The following is a 19108-nucleotide window of genomic DNA, read 5'->3' on the forward strand; positions in this document are numbered from 1 at the left end:
GTATATTTGCGGAAACGTCCATAGAGCAGGTTTTATGCTGGTTCTATAATAATAATAATAATAATAATAATAATAATAATAATAATAATAATAATAATAATAATAATAATAATAATAATAATAATAATAATAATAAAGATTAAAGGGTTTCAGGCTGAAGCCACAGGTGCCTAACTCAAGGCCATAACTATTTATGTGACCCTGAAGGCTTTTGAGCGTTAAATAAAGTCAACTTTATGATAACAGTTGTGTGCTTAAATATAATTTTATCAGTCAAATCAAATCTGTTTTCATTTATATAGGACCAAATTACATCAATGTGAAAAGATAAAACTTGTTACATTTTAAGAAATACTAATCGATCTCATTTAATAAAATGTTTTTTATAAAACGTTTCTAAAATTATAAAATGTTTCACAATGTTTTACATTTAACATGTAACAATGTTTAGTTAAATGTTAAACATTTAACAAATTGTTAACGATTTGTTAACAAATCGTTTTATTAATATCACAACCGGCCCTTTGAGGACATTCATGATCCTGATGCGACTCGAAATGAAAATGAGTTTGATGCTTCAAGCTAATCTAAACACAGTTTATGATGTAGTGTAGCTAAATTAAGGTCAGTTCAACTGCATTCATATTGATTTACCAAAATGTTTCATTTAATCTCAGTTATTACAATATTAATTCTAAAATCGACATTTATATTTTATTTAAATATGAATCAAAATGTGTGTTTATTTTATTCTGAAAACCCAACTCTGGAGTTTCCGAGGAGAACTTGCCATTCGCAATATGGCAAACGCGCTCACGCCTCCCAACCCTTAAAGAGACTTTTACGGAAGCCCATTGGGTGCAAAAATGAAACGGTCCACGCCTTGTACTCGCATCAGTCAGCATCGGTGAATAGAAAGCTTTGTGCCCGACATGAACAGGCGTCTGGGAGCCTGATGCTGCTTTTATTCACCCAGTGAATGAGCCGCTTCATTCCTGTGAATCAGCGGGCTCATGTTCTGCTCTTCGCCTGTCTGTGTGCACCAATGATGCGCTACTCCAACTGGCTCATTGACGTGAAGAACAGGGCAAGCCTGAGAAATGCGTGCAGGACAACCCCCGACACGGACTGGATTAACAGTGTGCGGAACTACGGCGTGGAAACGCTGAACAACCTGCAGCCCAATGAGAAAACGTCAGAGGCGCTGGTCACGAGCCACCTCTGGAGAAAAGGTAAGACTGCGAATAAAGGTTCGGTTCGGTCTGATATCTGGGCCTGCAGCGATTAACAAAGCTTATCCCGCAGGAGGGCGGTTATTGTGCCTTTAAAGTGTAATATTTCCAGCCGAAGGTCCGGGCTGCTGCGGCGGTTAGACCTCCTGTCAGAGTTCCCGTCTCCTCTTCAGGTCAGCGCGGAGGGCGAAGGCGTGCTCCGTTACCACGGCAACGGTCAGCTAACAGGGCGCAGCAGCGGGGCTAGGCTAGCTCCAATCAGACCATTTCCGCCTCTTATTTAGAGCTTTTATGACATGTTCTATCTAGATACGCTGACTATTGATACCCGATTAAAATGCATAAGGACAGAATCAAAGGAATGCACTGTAAGTACAAAAAAAAAGGCTGACCGGTTTATTTTTCATAATTTAACTGCTTGAAGTTTCTCATTTTTACTTCAAATAATGCACGTTTCTGTGTGGGAAGCAGGTAAAGAGAAATAAATGGATAAAGCGACAAAAACTAGTTTTGATTTTGTTTTTATTCAAAATTAAATATGTATTTTTGTTGAGTGTTCGCCCTCCTTCCACTGGGGCAGTAAAACTGAGTGGGAAAGGTCGCTTTAAAAATAATAACAATAACAAAATAAATAAAATACAGTAAGAATAATTTAGGTTTCAACTAATAAATCTGCCTCAAAATGACCAAGTGAGCATGTCATTCAGAACAAACGTGTCATAAATTCATGGATTTCAAGAATTATTTGATGTCGATGGGCAAATGTATTGTTTTACCTGGTAAAGATGTGTAAAAATCCTCAAAATAATCGTGAATGAATGGCTCTTTAGTACCAAAATGTGACAAACCAAATAACCTGTGGCAAATTTTTGGCACCTCTGCTGTCAATACTTTGGAGAACCAACAACAAATTGATCAGAGACACAATATCTTTCTCACCAAAATCTAAAAAACTCCCCCAAAAAACCTAAACCGTTTTTAGTTAATTTAATGAACAGGACAAAATGAGGTTTTTCAGGATTTGACCTGCTGATCAGAACCGATGAGCTGAAAACTTGTCAATCGATTGAGGGGTTACACATTGATTGTGCCTGCTTTCTAAACCTTTTCAACTCACTTCCTGCTAAGGAGCGTTGTTTCTTTCCACTGTCGCCACATGCTTGCTCAGGATGAGGGTTTTTAAATAACATTATCAACTGAATTTGTGTTGTTTCATAATAATGACAGAAGGTGACTGTATGTATTTGAATCTGTCTATATGATGTGTTTGTACTGTTATGGAGTAACATGATTATTTATTATTACCATGACTGTAGGTTATAAAATAATCAAGAAAATTGGAGAGGGCACCTTTTCTGAGGTGCTGAAAACTCAGAACCTTAAAGATGGAAAGTTTTATGCGTGTAAAACCATGAAGCAGACAATTAACAGGTATGTCTTCACTTTAAATTCTGATTAATATGGATTTTATTATTTCAACTTTGCACTTTGAAGTTGTACATTACTTGAAGAATGTTTTATATAATTTAATATAGTGCAGAATATTACCGTAAATATATTTTAAGTGTGGACATAAGCATAAACGTTTGTATGTTCACCCCTTATGTTGCATGTTTTTCATCTTTCTCATTAGCCTCCTGAATTTCGGGTTGGCAGCCATTTTTCAAGATGGCCACCGTTTCCAAGCCTTTAAACCAATTATTGCCATAAAATGTTGTGTATTTTCATGATTTTAATTGATTTATTTTATGTCACATCTTATGTTTTCAACTGTGGCAAACTTATTCATAAAACTTTAATTCAATCTGATTTTAAAAACTTCATTTACTCCCAGGCAGGCAATTGAAGGAAGCACAAAGAGCAGAACTAAACATAATAACATAAAATAAGCAAATGGTGATATTAAAGTGTTATTAAAGTAACATGTAGCAAAGATGATAGTTTATGGCAAACCTTGTGGCAGTCATCTTAATGGTCACGGTTATCTTGCGCTAATTTTTTAAAATATATTTAGCAATGGCGTCTGCTAGTTTTTTTATGTAGGTAGCAGATTAGTTTTAGCTTCCACTAATGTATAATAATAATAATTTAGCTTTTTGGAATTGGCTTTCACTAATTTTTTTATGTGTTTAGCGATACTTGTCGCTTATTTTGTATGCATCTAGCGGCTAGCAGCTTAGCATCAGCGCAGCCAAGATTCTTGTTCAGCAAGCTAGTGGTTAGTAAAGCTAACCATTTGGTTAACTGTGTAAACACATATTCTCCATTACAACAATGGTGGCCATTTATTAAAAATGTCCACCAGGAAAAGGAAACACTAGATCAAGGAAGTATGTAGGATTTCTATGGTTCAAAAATATGTAGGCTGTGATTTGACATCAAACAAATTCATCTAATTGGTAATTTTAGTAAAAAAAAAAAAAAAAATTGCAACCATGGTGGAGATCTTGAAAATCAAAAAAAATATTGTTTAAAAATTATTTTGATGGCAAAAATTATGATTTGATACCAAAAATATTACTCTATGATAAATATTGTCAAATTTAGTGCAAGAATAAATTTTCCTTGACAACCATCTTGAAAAATGGACGCCATCTTGAATTTTTCAGTGTTTTTTTTTTAAACAAGCAAGCAAAATATTTATGCTAATACATGTTCTTGTATATGAAATTATATGTTCAATATAATTGAAATATTCAGTTATTTGCTCCACTAATACGAGCATCATTTGATTTGAAGTCTGGAAAAGGCCAACAATCTGCGGGAAGTCCAGGCAATGAAGCGGCTCAGCCCTCACACCAACATCATCCAGCTGCATGAGCTGATATAGTGAGTCTTCCTCACAGCCACATATTCACCTGCCACGTGGGTCGTACTAATTAAACCCAATGTTTCAGTGACAAAGGAACAGGAACGGTCTCTCTGATATGCGAACTGATGGAGATGAACATCTATGAGCTCATTCAAGGTAGGACGGCTCAGGAAGACGCTTTCTGTCCTCCCTGGAGCTGGATGTGCTTAGAGGAGGTTTGTGGCCCTGCAGGAAGGAGGACGCCTCTGCCTGACCAGACAGTGAAGAGCTACATGTACCAGCTGTGCAGGTCCCTGGAGCACATTCACAGGTGCAGCACAAAACACACGTCTGATTAGATTTAAATAATCAAAGTCTGATTAGATTTAAATAATCTAAATTTACACCTGAGATTTTGTTTTTATTTTTTAACAGGTGTGGGATCTTCCATCGAGATGTAAAACCTGAAAATATTCTCATCAAGGTAAAATCACTGACGTGTTTACAGCGGCTCTGAAAAGTTCAGACACCCAACAACTTTATAGAGTAAAACAATTTAAAAACAATTTAACTGTCATGAAACGTAAACAAAACAGCTGCAACATCCATCCATCCATCCATCCATCCATCCATCCCTCCATCCATCCATCCAACCATCCATCCATCCATCCATCCATCCATCCAACCATCCATCCCTCCATCCATCCAACCATCCATCCCTCCATCCATCCAACCATCCATCCCTCCATCCATCCAACCATCCATCCCTCCATCCATCCATCCCTCCATCCATCCATCCATCCATCCATCCAACCATCCATCCCTCCATCCATCCATCCATCCAACCATCCAACCATCCATCCATCCATCCAACCATCCAACCATCCAACCATCCATTCATCCTGAAGATGAGGAGGGATTTTATTTTTCTCGTCTAAATCAACAAAAGGAATTAGTTTGGGAAAGGCCTAGTCAAAGTCTAGAGCTAAATCTGACTGGGCTCACTTGAAGAGATGTGTTCACAGTCTGTGGGATCTGGAGAACTTCAGCCAGGCAGATGTTACCTGGTCATAATCTGTCCCTCCTCCCACATAAACCTTTGGACCGACTAATTGCAGCGTTTTGTTTTTTCATCAGATCTGTAAAAACTCATTAAATGACCCCAACATTTCAACACAGGTGTGTCAAAACCAAAGAGTCAAATTTCAGGAAACATGTCACCGATTTCCTTCTGAGTTGCAGCAAAACGTTTTGAAGCTGGGCGACTTTGGCTCGTGTCGCAGTGTGTACTCCAAGCCGCCGCACACTGAGTACATCTCCACGCGTTGGTACCGGGCGCCGGAGTGCCTCCTGACCGACGGCTACTACACCCAGAAGATGGACGTCTGGAGCGCCGGCTGCGTCTTCTTTGAGATCCTGAGGTGAGGAGACGTGTCTGCCTGTCCCCGGTGTGTCCCCCGGTGGGACGGGCGTGACCCAGTGTGTGTGTTCCAGCCTGCACCCTCTCTTCCCTGGAGCCAACGAGTTGGACCAGGTGGCCAAGATCCACAACGTGTTGGGGACGCCGGATCAAAGTCTGCTGCAGAAGTTCAAACAGTGAGTCCAAAGACTGATGACTGTGCAAAAGTATTCACACCGTTTTGACTTTTTATGCTTTTTTTTCACAGTCTACCACAGAGTTCCAGTAAACTTTGTAATGCATAAAACATTTCTTATTTCTGTGCGTTCAATCAGTGCTGGGCATCTCTGACTGAAAAGCTAGTGATGCTAATCAGAGACGTTAGTTCTGCTAATGCTAAAGTGCTAATTCCAGTCATGTTCATTCACACCATGTGTCAGCAGCAGGTTGCATATTTTTCTGTGTACTTCATTTGTTTGTTGTTTTCTTGCCAGATGCTCAATAAAGTTTCTCTAAAAATAAAAGGAAACATAAGGAGAGGAAATGGAGCTGAATATGAACATCTAACTTGAAGAATTATAATAAAACAGATGTTGAACTTTATTCGGCTGACAGGTTACAAAACAGCAAAGTAAATTAGTGCTTTAGAATTAAAAAAAATTAATTAATTTAGGGGAAGCTAAGTTTGCTAATTGTTATCAAGGTTAGCAAAATGTTAAAGCACTAAATGCGAATCTAGTGTATTAGTGGAAGTCTGCCCACCACTGTACAATATACACAGCATATGTTTTTAACACTTTTATTCTGTGCACAAGTATAAATACAAAAGTGATGCCCTAATTTTGCCACGAACAGTTATTTTGCATAAAATGCTGTTTCATCACCATGATGCTCATAATTCTCTGGTTTTTGGTTGAAATCAGTCAAAACGTGATAAAGGTAGCAGGTATAGACATAGAGTCAGTAGATCTAACTCACCTTTTTCCTGCTGTTAGGTCGAGAGCTATGCAATTCAACTTCCCTCCGAAGAAAGGATCGGGCATCTCGCGGCTGCTGCCCAGCTGCCCGGCGCCGGCCATCTCTCTGCTTTATCAGATGTTGGCCTACGACCCGGACGAGCGCATCTCCGCAGACACCGCCCTGAAGCACACCTACTTCAGGGAAATCAGGTGCAAATCTAACCATTACTTTATATATTGATTAATCTGTCGATTATTTTAACTACTAAATTGCTAAAAAAAACTTGGCACATTCTGCAGAGGCCCAGCCCATTACTTAGCAACCCAAGGTTGCACATTTGGTCAGCTGGTTTTACCACTCTATGCGCTGTACAATGGCTGCTGGAAGAGATAAGTGTTTTGTTGCTGACTTAACATCCAGAAATCATTTGCTGCATTCTTGTTGGTTGTGCAGGAAGCTCTGCTAATGCTTTTCAAAGATGGATGGCTGTATAATTGAGCATCTGTTTCAGCCATTTTCAGGTGTGTAAATGTTGATAAGGGGGGCGTGGCCATCAGCAGCTTCTTTGGATTTAAAGTGACAAGACGCCCTAAAACAGCTAAAAATAGGCAGAACTGAGCAGACTGAAATCTAATTATCTAAGAACAATTTTGTGCTGTCTGGTAGCTCATAGATCTAACCTGTTCAAGGAAGCATAATAGGCCATTTTTAAGAAGAAAACTGTTGGTTTTGTGTTTCAGGATGGGAGAGAAGAAATCAGAGACGCTTCAGAGGATCTCTGAGAATGTGGACGGGAAGGGAAACATCGTGAAGTTGGTGCACACCTGGCGACCGACCAAACTGGGCAAACAGCTGAGAGGAAGACACTCCAGACAGACGCCTCTAGTAAACGTAAGCCTTTAACAAACCCAGCAGGTCGGCCTGAGAAACGGATGAATCAGTGAAAAGCTGCGTCTCTCCTCAGCACAACCTGAAGCGAGCGGCAGACACCCAGAGCCGGAGGAACGCCCCCCACCCGGAGCAGCTGCCCAGACTCAACATGGCCGCTCACGGACATCAGTTTCCGTTCCCTTTCTCTGCTATTCCTGCTTTTACCTTCAACCACAAGCCGACACTGCCGCCCATCTCGCCAAAAAAGTGCCAGACACAGGTGCTCAAGGCCCCGACCACACAGAGACGACTTTAGGTGAATCCGTAAAGGTTTTTAGTAGTTTAGGCTGAGCGTCCGCACGGATTGGGTGTCTTGAGACCAGAAACAATCAGTTTTAAAACCAAATACATTTCAGCTGGTTTCATGTTTCCATGTGGCCATGCAACCCTGTCTTTTTTAAACGATGACTTGACAAATGTTAATTTTTTTAATTTATTTTATCTCATTTTTTGTGGTGCCAAGTGAATTGTATGATGGTTACGAGGGCCATTGTAGGGAGAAAAAAGAAACTAAAACACTGCTGAGTTTGAAAAGTTGAACATTTGGTCAAAAGAAACTCAAAGATTTTTAGATCCATCTCAGAAATTTAGAGTTTTAAAAGTAGAAAATGTTGAAGTTTTGAAACTCAGAAAAATCCTTGTTTTTTTCTAGAACATTTCTGAGAAAAAGGTCAAAATTTTGGCAGAAAATTATACTTTTTTTTATCCCCAATGGTGATAACACACCGTTGCACATTCTAGATCATGAAGTTGCATCGGGATTTCTGTTTTCCACCACATAGTGACACTTTCTTTACCAATTTTGACATAATTCCAGGCACTTAAAAAATGATTAATTGTACAGAAACTTGCCCAATCTGGCAACGCTGCCGTTGTGCGTTGTTGGTGTTGTTCTCTGGCAGAGTCACAGTGCCACACCATTTTCATTGCTGCTGCATTTCCTCATGTTTTCACCGCGTTCGTCTCCGTGTGGTCAGGCCCCAGTTCAGTCTTTTCATATCAGGAAAGCTGCTGCAGCTGTAAGCAGAAAAACATCCTGTCACCTTCTTCTCTCCACAGCCCGAGGATGAGATGCCTTGCATAACCGTGAAGACCTTCTGCATGCCACCTGTGGAGCGGAAAGAAGGAGAAACCTGAGCGCCAAAATCCAGCCGAGTTTCAGATTAAAATCCGCCTGCTTGAACCGGACCGACCCGCAAAATGGAGCCAAAACCCAGAGGAACTGCTACACATCAAGCTGCCGTCTTCTCAGTTACTGCTGGGATGGACGGCCAAATGTGCCGCAATTCAATAAATAAATTATTCAGTTATTACATTGCTGTGGAAAAGAATTCCCTCCCCCTACAGATTTCTTTTGTTTTTGCTCTTTTGTTATAACAAGAAACCGGAATAGTGTTTAATGATTATTTCATCCATTAGATAGATAGATAAATAGCATTTATTGTCATTAAACACAGGATTCAACGAAATTTCTGCCATAAATGCTCAATAGATAAAGGTTTTAATATTTTTTAGCATTTTCTTCACCTACTGTATTAGCCATTTGTAAGTTCTTAGCACACCCAACAATGTAAAGCCACTTTTGATTAAAGTATAAATATACGTGGTTCTGAGTGAAAAAGTGATCAACCCCTTAAAACTAGCAGCTGTTAAGTGATCATGATAAAAATTAGTATTTTACATGACGGACGAGAAACATCAATCCAATCTTTGCTGCATTGTTTTAAATTTGACACATCAGAGTGCAGACTTTGACTAGGTCACTCCAATAAAATCATGAAATGTGGCTGATCTCAGTTGATTCACGGTTTATTACTTTCTCTCATTATGCCGAGTTGGTTTGGAGAGATTTTCTCCCTTTAATGAATAATATAATCATTTTAAAACTTTCCTGTTGAGCCTCATCTGACTTTACATTTTTACGATTATAAAATACTCAATTTATATTTAATTGTTCTAATATTTAAATTAATTACATGTTGATAGTGAATAAAGTAATTTAATAGTCAAAGAGCGAAACACAGTGTTAGAGAAGAGCTGATTGGGAATCTGCTGTGGAGCTCAACCAATCAAATCTCAGTATTAGATGACGTATGTAGACGTCAGGCTACGTTCACAAAGCAGCAGATTACGAATCAAATCCCTTTACTTTCTTGTGACGACGTTATCGGCTGAACATTTTTAGAATGATCGATAGACGGCGGCGGCCATTATTACTTCCGTAAACAAAGCGCTGCTGTGTGACGTCAATGTTCTATTGCGCACGAGGGTCGCAAAACCGTCCACGCTGAAGTCTGCGGTCGCATTTAATTTGTAGCATGGATAAAGAAAATCGGAATTGATCAGCACCTGCTGTGTGAACGCAGCCTAACAAACAATGATTAACTTATTAACTTTAATTGTAATTATTTTATTTATCATTTTAAACTGATCTGCTTTTGTAATTGTTGTATTGTGGCACTTTTGGCCCCTGAACCTGAACATATTACCATATAACCCCTTGTTTTGTCTTGTGAAACGTGGTCCATATTTTCATGTGATATGTTTACATCTCAGTAATATCTCACAAATTATTTTCATTTTTTACCCAATGAACATTTTAGGTTTAAACTCGTGTCAGACGCCTGCTGGGATTATTCATGGCTGGTTTGCAGCAAAAACTCCAAACTTGAGGGAGTTTGGATAATAACTGACTTCCTGTGTGGTGTGGAGCGTGATGAGGAAATCAGCAATGCAAATCATTTTCCACACAAATTGTTCGAGTAAAATTACTTGCAGTGCCGTCAGAGTATTCACACCCTTAAACTTCACCACATTTTCCATGGATTTTGATGAAAAACAAAGTGGAAAAAATATGATGCATCACTTTCAACTTGTAACAGTGAAACACGGTAGTGGCAGCATGATGCTGAGGGGATGCGCAGACAGGAACACGTCGCAGTGGATAGGAAAATGAGCAGACCGAATTCCAGGATAATCCTGGAGGGAAAATATTTGAGACAGACGTGCATGCCGCACTTTTCAGATTTTATGGATTATTTACACTTTTGATTAAATAACAGAATATTAATTAGGCAACTTCAGTTAAATTTTCTTTAAATTTTCCTTTGGAGTCAAAGTATTTTGAATTTAATTTATTAGTGAAAAAGTAAAAAGCTTTTCTTTTCCAGTTTTTGGCTGTTGTGCAACAAAAGGTGGAAAAGTTTGTTGGGTTTGAAAACGTTTGCAAGGCACTGCGAGCTGATGAGATATAAACCGAATAAAACTTTGATTTTATCAGCAATCAGTGTGAAAAAGTTTCATTTTAATAATATGAAAATAAAGACAATTCAAGCAAAACATGAAATAAAGCTGCTGTTGTGTAAAATGTTTTTTTTTAAACTACATTGTTGGTGATTAAACTTGAAATATTTCTTAACACAAAATGATGTCAGTGCAGAGAAATAAACCACCAGAACACAATATATTCAAGATTATTTTAATATTATTAATATGTATACTTTAGGCTTTAGAAATATAACTATCAATGACAAAACTTCCACTGGAGTAATGGTAGTTTGCTTAGGCCCCCATCAAATCAGTTAATTACAATATACACATTATGATACAGAGCAGATTTGAATCTGAAATAATATTAAAATAAATGCTCAATAGATAAAGGTTTTAATATTTTTTTAGCATTTTCTTCACCTACTGTATTAGCCATTTGTAAGTTCTTAGCACACCCAACAATGTAAAGCCATTATTTTCTTCTAATAAACTAATTTAAGTGCAAACCATTTTTCCTTTAAAAAGACTGATTGCAGCGTTCCGCCTTCAGCCGAGTGCAACAAGGCAGCCAACCCTCCGCCGTCTCCATCAGAGTATAAAAAACTAAAGAAAATCAGTGCAAAGTCATTAATGGGGAGATTTCTAGTCACAGGAGACAGAAGTGGTGGGAGAACAAAGATGGACGTAATGTTTTTTTAATGAAGTTGTTCCAAAATGTGTATTTCAGTCGGTGGTTCTGAACGAAATAAACCGTCTGGATAACAGTCTGAGATCTGACAAATCTGACAATTATATTAATAAAAAAAAAAATCTAAAATGTGTTCAAAGTGAGTAGAAAAGAGGAGCGGTGCGACGGCAAAAAGGTCGCGGCGCTCCTCTAACTCCAGTGACGAACAGCAGAACCGGGAATAAAAGAAAACAGGAAAACTTGCAATGCTTGCAGGTGAAGAGCAGCATCAGACTCTGGGTTGCAGCAGAAATATTCTGGCTATACTACTGTTCCACTGGGAGAGCTGGCTTGGTTTTGGGATGACAATAAACCCTGGAAAAAGGAAAACAAGGAGATTTGCATTGGGAAAGTCAGAAATCAAGCAACAAAACAGCCCAACTTTCCATCAAACGTCTGGGAATAACAGGAGTTTTTCATCACCAAGGCACTTCCTGACTCTACGTCCGCTCCCTCAATGCTTCACACGTCTGGATATTATATGTTAACAGTTCACAAAAATATGTTAACTGAACTGGTAATCAGAGTTATTGCAGTTCAGTTTCTCATTTCAGGGGTTTAACTCATCGTTTCTGCTGAAATATGACCTGAAGCATCATGGGAATTTTTCTAAAAACAAATCACTTGAAGTCAGTCGGAACGGGACGCTTTCTGAAAGTTACTTCACTCCAGAATCAAAATAAAAAATTTTATTGATGGCATTTCAGCTGTTTTAAAGCAAACCAATCAGGTCAGATGTGCCAAATTTATTTTTCCTCCTTAGAACAGAGATTAAATATTCTTTATGCAGATCAGGATGTTAATTTAGGTTTTCTCTGCTGTCAGTTAATAAATACAAACAGCTTTAAATGCGGTGAGATTTCTGATAAATCTTGGCCTCAGTTTAGCCAACCTGCTCAAACATTTTGATTTCTGAGCCGAGTTTTTATCCAAAACTCAATAACGTGACGACAGCAGAGGAATTTTTACTCGTCTTCCTCTGGATCCCTGAACATTTCTGAATATTATTTTGGTTAAACTTTGGCTGTTTTGGTATAAAATCTGAAAGATTTTCGGTTGAATTTGGATTTTTTTTCTCCCGTTTATTCAAATCTGAGACGATTTCCATTTCACCTCCATTACCTGAATATCCACCAATCTTCACACATTGGACAAAAATAAATAACACATTTCCTGAAATTAAAACTAATCTGTAAATATTAAGTGTAAAACTGAAGTTAATTTTGGCATTTGCATATTTAAAAAAATGTCTATGCATCACATTTTGGTGGCCATCTTTAGAAGAGCAGCAACCTGATCACTTTTGACACTTGCTGTGTAATATTTAAGCAATCTTTAAAAATACACTTATTTTTGTCTGACAGAGTAAAAACAAAAAGATGAAAATGTGAAGTAAAATGTTTATCTTCTGTTTTTTCTTCTAGAAACAGTAGAAACAGAAAAGATGCAAGGTTTTGGAATAGATTCGAATTGAAAACTTTGAAAAAAATAAAATAAAATAAAGGAGCCACATTCTGAACTTGAGGATTTTCAGGCGACTTGACAAATTTCATCCCGTTTAATGATTTTTTATGATGTTTTCATCGAAACGTTTCAAACACTTCCTATGAAAGCAGTTGCACATTTAAGTTTCACCAGACGACCTGGCTGCCTGCCAAATAAAAACGTTGCTATAAAAGAACCGGAGAATCCAACAGAAGCAGTTTGAGAAGTCAGCACTCCAACCTCCCCACACTCCCTGTTAGAAAGAACTTACCACTTTGCCTGGCCTCGCCCATGTGCAAATAAATCCCTCCTGACAAGCAGTCACTAAACAGTCCTCTAAAAATATGAGTACAGTCAGCCTCTCGTGTGCTATTTTCTTACAGATGAGCGGCTCGAGGAGCGGCACGTCCTCCATGCGCGGGCACAGCAGCGTGCCCAGCGTCTTGGCCGGGTCCGTTTTGCTCTTGCTCAGCAGGTTGAGCTTGTCGGTGCTCTTGCTGCTGATGTGACCCATGCTGTGGTTGCGCTTGTGGTCCTTGTCATGGTGCCGCTCCTTGCGGTCGTGCAGGGAGAGCGTGGCGAACTTGCTGACACCAGTGGCGATGGCGCTGTCCATGATGCCGCCGCCTGTGCCGCCGCCGGTGCCAGAAGTCTTGGCGGTGCTGTTGGCGGTGCCGGCCGAGTGCGGCAGGCTGTTGGAGCGCGGCAGCGTGGTGACGCCTGGTGTGTTGGAACTGCCGTTGTTTCCGTTCGTAGTGTTGCTGGAGGAGATGATGGCGGCGCCGGCAGGCGGCCCCGTGGCGTTCATTACGTTGGTGTGCGTCCGAGTCCTAGACAGGGGCAGGTGTGGGAACAGGATGTCCTCGGTGAGGTCCCAGAGGCACAGTTGCGTGTCCTGGCCCACCGAGCCGAAGCGGTACGTCACGCTGACGGGTCGGCTGTCCGTGGAGTTGCGCTTGGAGAGGCGGGACTGCGTGCTGTTGGCGCGGTCCCGCCCAAACTGGACCACCTGGTCCTGTAAGTCCTCGTCGCTGCCGCTGAACTCCATGGGGTCGCTCTCCTCCACGCTGGTGGTGTAGTGGTCGAACGCCACCACGCTCACCCATGACTTGTGGCCGTGTCCGCGGGCGATGACGCGGCAGTCCAGGAAGGACCAGACGGTGACCAGGTCGTCCTCGCCGCCCGCCACGATGTACTTCCCGTCGGGGCTCCAGCACACGCACAGCAGGCCCCCGAAGTAGCTCTTCATGGTGCCGTGCAGCTCCACCGCATCGAAGTTGAAGACGCGCAGGAAGCCGTCCTGGCTCACACAGGCCAGGAACTTCCCGTCGGGCGAGAAGGCGAACTCGTTGAGCGCGCCGTCGCCGACGCTCCACTTCAGCAGCGGGTTGCGCGTGGATTTGCTCTTGCAGGTGTGGACGGAGTAGCTGTCGCCCTGCTTCAGCAGCTGGTAGTGCGGCGCCGCCGTGCCGCAGGTGTGCTCCACGTTGTACAGGTACATGCTGCCGCTGGCGTGCGACACCAGGAACAGGCTCTCTGACCCCGGAACCCACTTCACACACGTCACCCGGGATTTATCGATCAACCTCTGGCAGCGCAGAACCGAGGGAGGGAGAGGAAGATCGGGTTAGAGAAGCAACATGCATGATGACTACGCCTGGATGATAAAGTGTCACAGAAGTTATTACAATAAGCAATAATATTGTGTTCAGGCCATTTTCATGGAATATGTTATAATGAAAGAACACATTCTAATACATTGATAAACTTTAAATTATAGTGAACTTTGAATCTGGAAGACATTTCAAATATTCAAAATAACCAATAAAGTAAATGGTGAAGTTTCTGTGAAAAAAACTGTCCTTCAAAAAAGATCCAGTTGACACCAAAACACCAAACTGAAGACTTTTATCATCCAATGAGAGAAAGAAAAGAGAAAAACAATAAATCATAAAAATGGAAATTATTGAGCTTGTTTTAAATTATAATACGAGTAATTCAATATACTTACAAAGATTTTGTTTATATTAAGCAAATTGTCTTTTTTAGACTCCATTTAACAATTAATTGATTACTAAATCAGTTGACGATTGTTTCAGTAATCGATCTAGCAGAGGTAACGACCAGTGTGCAGCTAAACGTTGTTGTGTTTATCCGACTGGAGATGCCAGCAGCAGTGGGAACCATCAGGTCGGCTGCCTACCTCCTCGTTGAACAGTTTGCTCGTCTCCTTCTTGATGGGGTCGATGAGCTGCACCTGCCCAGCAGAGAAGCCCACCAGCAGGGAGACGCTCTCTGCCGTGGCCGTGAGGTGGTTGAAGTCATGGCACGTGGGCTGCGTTCCTTTGTAAATGCGCTTGTCTATCGGTTTGCTCAAGTCGGCCGCCTGAGGACAGACAGAAGTGCAAGCAATTAATGAAGTAGTATTTTTAAAAATCTCTCAATTAGGCCTGAACAATACAGAATACAGCAGCATTTACACTCTGCATGCTAATATGCTAATAATAAATATTTGGGGTGATGATGGATTCATTAAAAGCAGCCAAAATATCTTGATTATGGAAAAAACTGTTAGATTTCCTTTAATTACAACTGAATTCATTATGTAATATAAAATAAGTCCATCTCTTCCTCATGCAGCTCCGCTCTACTTTGTCTTGTTGTTTTTCTAGAAGATAATCGATGAATCCTTTCAGTTTAATTTACAACACTAAGTGCTCAGTTAAAGTAAACCTCCAGGGATTATTCAGTGCATTATTCAGACTCATCAAGCGTTTACACAGAAAAGAATAAAGACTACATCACAACACAGCAACCAAACAAATCCTTTCATAGCTTTCTTGATTAAATGTTGTTTTTTTTTTTTTTTTTAAATCAGAAAAACACATTTTGAACCTTTTAGATAAATACGTGTCAAACCAACCGAACCCTTTGAGTAACCTGTTCCCCTCCTGGCCTGTGGGGGCGCTGCACCAAGAGCCACTGAAGGAAACGACACAAAAACCTCTGAAGACACTGAAGGCAACTTTCTTCTTCACCAGGTGGAAACAAGATGGAGGCGTCAGATTTTAGTGGTTGGAGGATTTCTCTTTAGTCTTTGGCTAAAGACCAGGAGCCATTTTTCCTGCTAGCGGTAGGCTAACACGTTAGCTCTTGTTGTATTTACCCAGAATGCCCTGTGCTGTAGTCCACTTCCTGCTTTTGGAGCGGTCTCTGGTCTGCTTGGCATTCACATATCAAACCGAACCAGAGTTCCTTTCAACCAAACCTAGACTGAGTTTTGGAGGACCAGAGGTCAGAGGTCGATTAGCTTTCACACCTCAGAAAACAAACCAGACGTTTTAGAGAAACGGACTATAGTTCATGTGAATGCCACCTTAAACATCAGCGATCAGAAAACTGCAGTCGGTGCCCTGCTGGTTTTCATTAAATCAATAAAAGGTAAGAAGTCGTTCATTTCACAGAAATTTGTGTTTTCTTTGTTTCTTCTGTTTTAAATTGCTTTTAGTCCATTTTATTTTACATGAATATATTTTAGAATGTAAATAGTCTGGAAACGTCAACAGTTTCTATCCTCCGTTTCATTTTACCATGTTTTATACTTAAAAAATGATTACAATGAACTTTAAACTTTTCCACTGCTGAACACGACATCCATCAAAAAAACTGACCAGGCAATGAGAATAATAACAACTGCTGCTGCTATAAAAGTAGAAGCAGTATGTAAAGGTTACACTCTATAACAACAACGGATGAAAATTATCGCTTCAGATCCAGACTGAATGTCTCAGGGAAGAAAATCAATAAGAAAAACTGTAAAAGTGCAACAAGATCGGTCCAATAATCCGGCAGCCGACGCACACGAGACGTTACAAAGATCACTGAAGGCTGTGAACAAGTAACTGTAGATAATCGCAGCAATAACTGCCTAATTTGTTAACGATTTACGGTTAACACCCGATGGAACAGAAACTTCTTGGAGAGCAATAATGATGACTCTGCTCTTTTAACAAATTTAATCAAGTTTTAAAATCTGTTTTATAAAGAAATGTCAGCTGGCCTGAGATCTGCCTCACACCAAGCAGCTGGAAAACACCAAGATACAGAAAACAGAAATAAATGCAGGATCTAATTATTTACAATTAATCTGATTTAATATTTTACTAACACAAAAGGAAGCCTTGAAGTGTTGCACCAGAACAGAGAACGATGCAACATTAATGATGTTTTCCTCACTTTGTGTTTTTCCACCAGTGGTTGAAACATTTAGCACAAAATAAATGTTTTGCATTGTTTTATTACTACATATATTATAGCAGTGAGACACTGTACACATGTGTTTTATGCTTGGTGTTAATAAGTCAAGAACACTAATGTTGACTCAGGATACAACATTTATTCAAACCACTAAGAACTGACTATAATCTCCCACCAGCTGCATCCTTCGGCCTTGTGCGACACCCAGAAGCTCAATGTAAAATCATAATCTCGTATTTACTGGCATTACGTTGTCCAGAAACAACATATTCATTAGATATGTTATTATCAGCAAGTCTGCAAAGCCATTTATACTTCAATCGCCTGATTGAAGCTGTGAAAGTCCCTGAAATGTAGCTTTTACTACTGAACGTTGCTGTTTTGAGAATTGTTTTAACCAAATAGTCTGTTAGTTGATGAAAACTGAACTAATTTAAATAACGAACTGAACCAAATGCTTGATAACTGGGTTCAACTGGAAAGTATGTGTGATTGAACTGAAAAGGCTTTTTTTGTAAAGTGCCTTGAGAGACGTATTGTGAAAAACTTAATTGAATCTTACAAACAATATCAGTATTAGTTAACAGATGTTTTATTGCTCTTTTATTTTAAATTTATTGTTTTGGCAGTTTAACATACTTGCTTCCAGCCATCATAAATGTTACTGTGATCGTTCTTGAGTTTTTTCTTGTCTTTTGTGTTACAAACGAGGTTGTTCTGTCTTTAACCAATTAACCTCATTATACAATTATGATTAATATTATTAGTATCAACACCCTGACGCTTTTATCGCCACAAACTCCAATCAAACATTGGTAAACCTGGAGTTATCGACACCTGTCAGTCAAAACCAAGTCGACAACATAACTGTTGACAGCTTCCTCACAAACTGGACCTGAAACCAAATGTATTTACGTACCAGGTCGCTGTGTGTGGAAAAAGGTCGCCTTTATCCCTAAAATATTCATATAACCTCATAGAGTTAGTCTGAAGAAGAAGTTTAGCCTCTGAACACGGCGGAGATGCAGCCTTAGCAAGTCGTTAGCCGGCTAACTAATAGCCTAGCCTAAGCTAATTAGCTCATGCTAACTTAGTTGAAAGTCAAGCACCTGTCAGAGTTCTTCAACAGCGCAAAGATCAGCCTAAACTTCAGCAAGAGCTGAGAAAGCAGAGCCTGAATCCTCGTTGACACCAGTCTCGTCAGTACAGTACCTTTCTAACGCCTTTGTAGATGTAGAAGTAGAGCTCACGGCCCACATTGAAACAGATCCTGTCGCCGTTACCCGACTGGTCGTTGACGTTCACGAAGGAGACCTTGACGGGGTTGGAACCTTGCGAGTTGAAAGGCACCCTGTTGGGACGGCTGTATTCGGAGTGAGTGAGGAGTTTGTAGACGCCTTCCCGAGTGGTGAACTGAGTTTTAATTTCGTTCATCTCCTTCCCTCCTCCCTCCGCCGCCATCTTTGAAATTAACATTCATCCCTTTCCCCCAGGCCGGATCTTACGCACGGGCGACAGAGGGCATTCCGACTCCACCACTCCCCCTAACGGGGCACTACGGAACTGCAAGAAGGAGAAGTCAAAAGCTGCAACTTTTAAATGTTATTTCTCACATATATGTATTCCTATTTACTACACCTGTATCTTCAATAGAATAAAAATGAAAATACTATGGTCATAATAATAAAGTACACAAGATTCTATCAAGCATATTGTCTTCACTGTTTTGAAAACATGCTTTCATGTTTTGATATGATACAATATGAAAGCATATGACAGTTCTTTCATGTTGAAAGCACTATCAAAATATAATATGCAGTAATATTTTTCACTGTCATGAAAAATATAACTGGATTATGAAAATAATTATCATTTCCATTGCAGAATTTTACTGGACATGATGTTTATGACAGCTGTTGTTTCTGTTTTGTATGTATTTGGATTGATGACATCATAGGAGGTAACAGAGTTGATCAGTTGGCATTAGTAAAAACTATGACGTATAAGCAGCTTGGACAGATTTTAACTTTAATTTTGATTAGATTTAACTGTTGCGA

At 39.9% G+C, this 19108-nt stretch overlaps 2 protein-coding genes across 6 annotated transcripts; one reads left to right on the plus strand and one right to left on the minus strand.

The window, feature by feature from the left end:
* The first annotated feature begins 807 nt into the window (after positions 1–807).
* On the plus strand, positions 808–10595 carry mok (MOK protein kinase). Of its 3 annotated transcripts, XM_023352677.1 has the most exons (13): positions 1143–1232; positions 1306–1600; positions 2549–2663; positions 3972–4061; positions 4130–4200; positions 4276–4354; positions 4459–4507; positions 5266–5444; positions 5518–5619; positions 6418–6591; positions 7123–7273; positions 7347–7532; positions 8372–10595. In XM_023352677.1, exons 2-13 carry the CDS (start codon positions 1570–1572, stop codon positions 8447–8449), a joined length of 1305 nt encoding a protein of 434 aa, XP_023208445.1. In that variant the 5' UTR covers positions 1143–1232; positions 1306–1569; the 3' UTR covers positions 8450–10595. The 3 variants fall into 3 exon arrangements, with proteins under 3 accessions (XP_014325106.2, XP_023208444.1, XP_023208445.1); XM_023352676.1 differs by lacking the exon at positions 1306–1600 and having other exon boundaries at positions 809–1232; XM_014469620.2 differs by lacking the exon at positions 1306–1600 and having other exon boundaries at positions 808–1232; positions 4130–4354.
* On the minus strand, positions 7541–18536 carry wdr20 (WD repeat domain 20). 3 transcript variants are annotated; one of them, XM_023352675.1, is made up of 4 exons: positions 18264–18536; positions 14998–15180; positions 13176–14382; positions 7541–8329 (listed from the first exon to the last, which is right to left on the minus strand). In XM_023352675.1, the coding sequence occupies exons 1-4, from the start codon at positions 18525–18527 to the stop codon at positions 8307–8309; spliced, it is 1677 nt and encodes a 558-aa protein (XP_023208443.1). In that variant the 5' UTR covers positions 18528–18536; the 3' UTR covers positions 7541–8306. The 3 variants fall into 3 exon arrangements, with proteins under 3 accessions (XP_023208443.1, XP_023208442.1, XP_005801348.2); XM_023352674.1 differs by lacking the exon at positions 7541–8329 and adding an exon at positions 10777–11624; XM_005801291.2 differs by lacking the exon at positions 7541–8329 and adding an exon at positions 10777–11624 and having other exon boundaries at positions 13066–14382.
* Positions 18537–19108: the final 572 nt, after the last annotated feature.

The sequence above is a fragment of the Xiphophorus maculatus genome, chromosome 19, assembly GCF_002775205.1.
Source record: "Xiphophorus maculatus strain JP 163 A chromosome 19, X_maculatus-5.0-male, whole genome shotgun sequence".
Taxonomy (NCBI): Eukaryota; Metazoa; Chordata; class Actinopteri; order Cyprinodontiformes; family Poeciliidae; genus Xiphophorus; species Xiphophorus maculatus.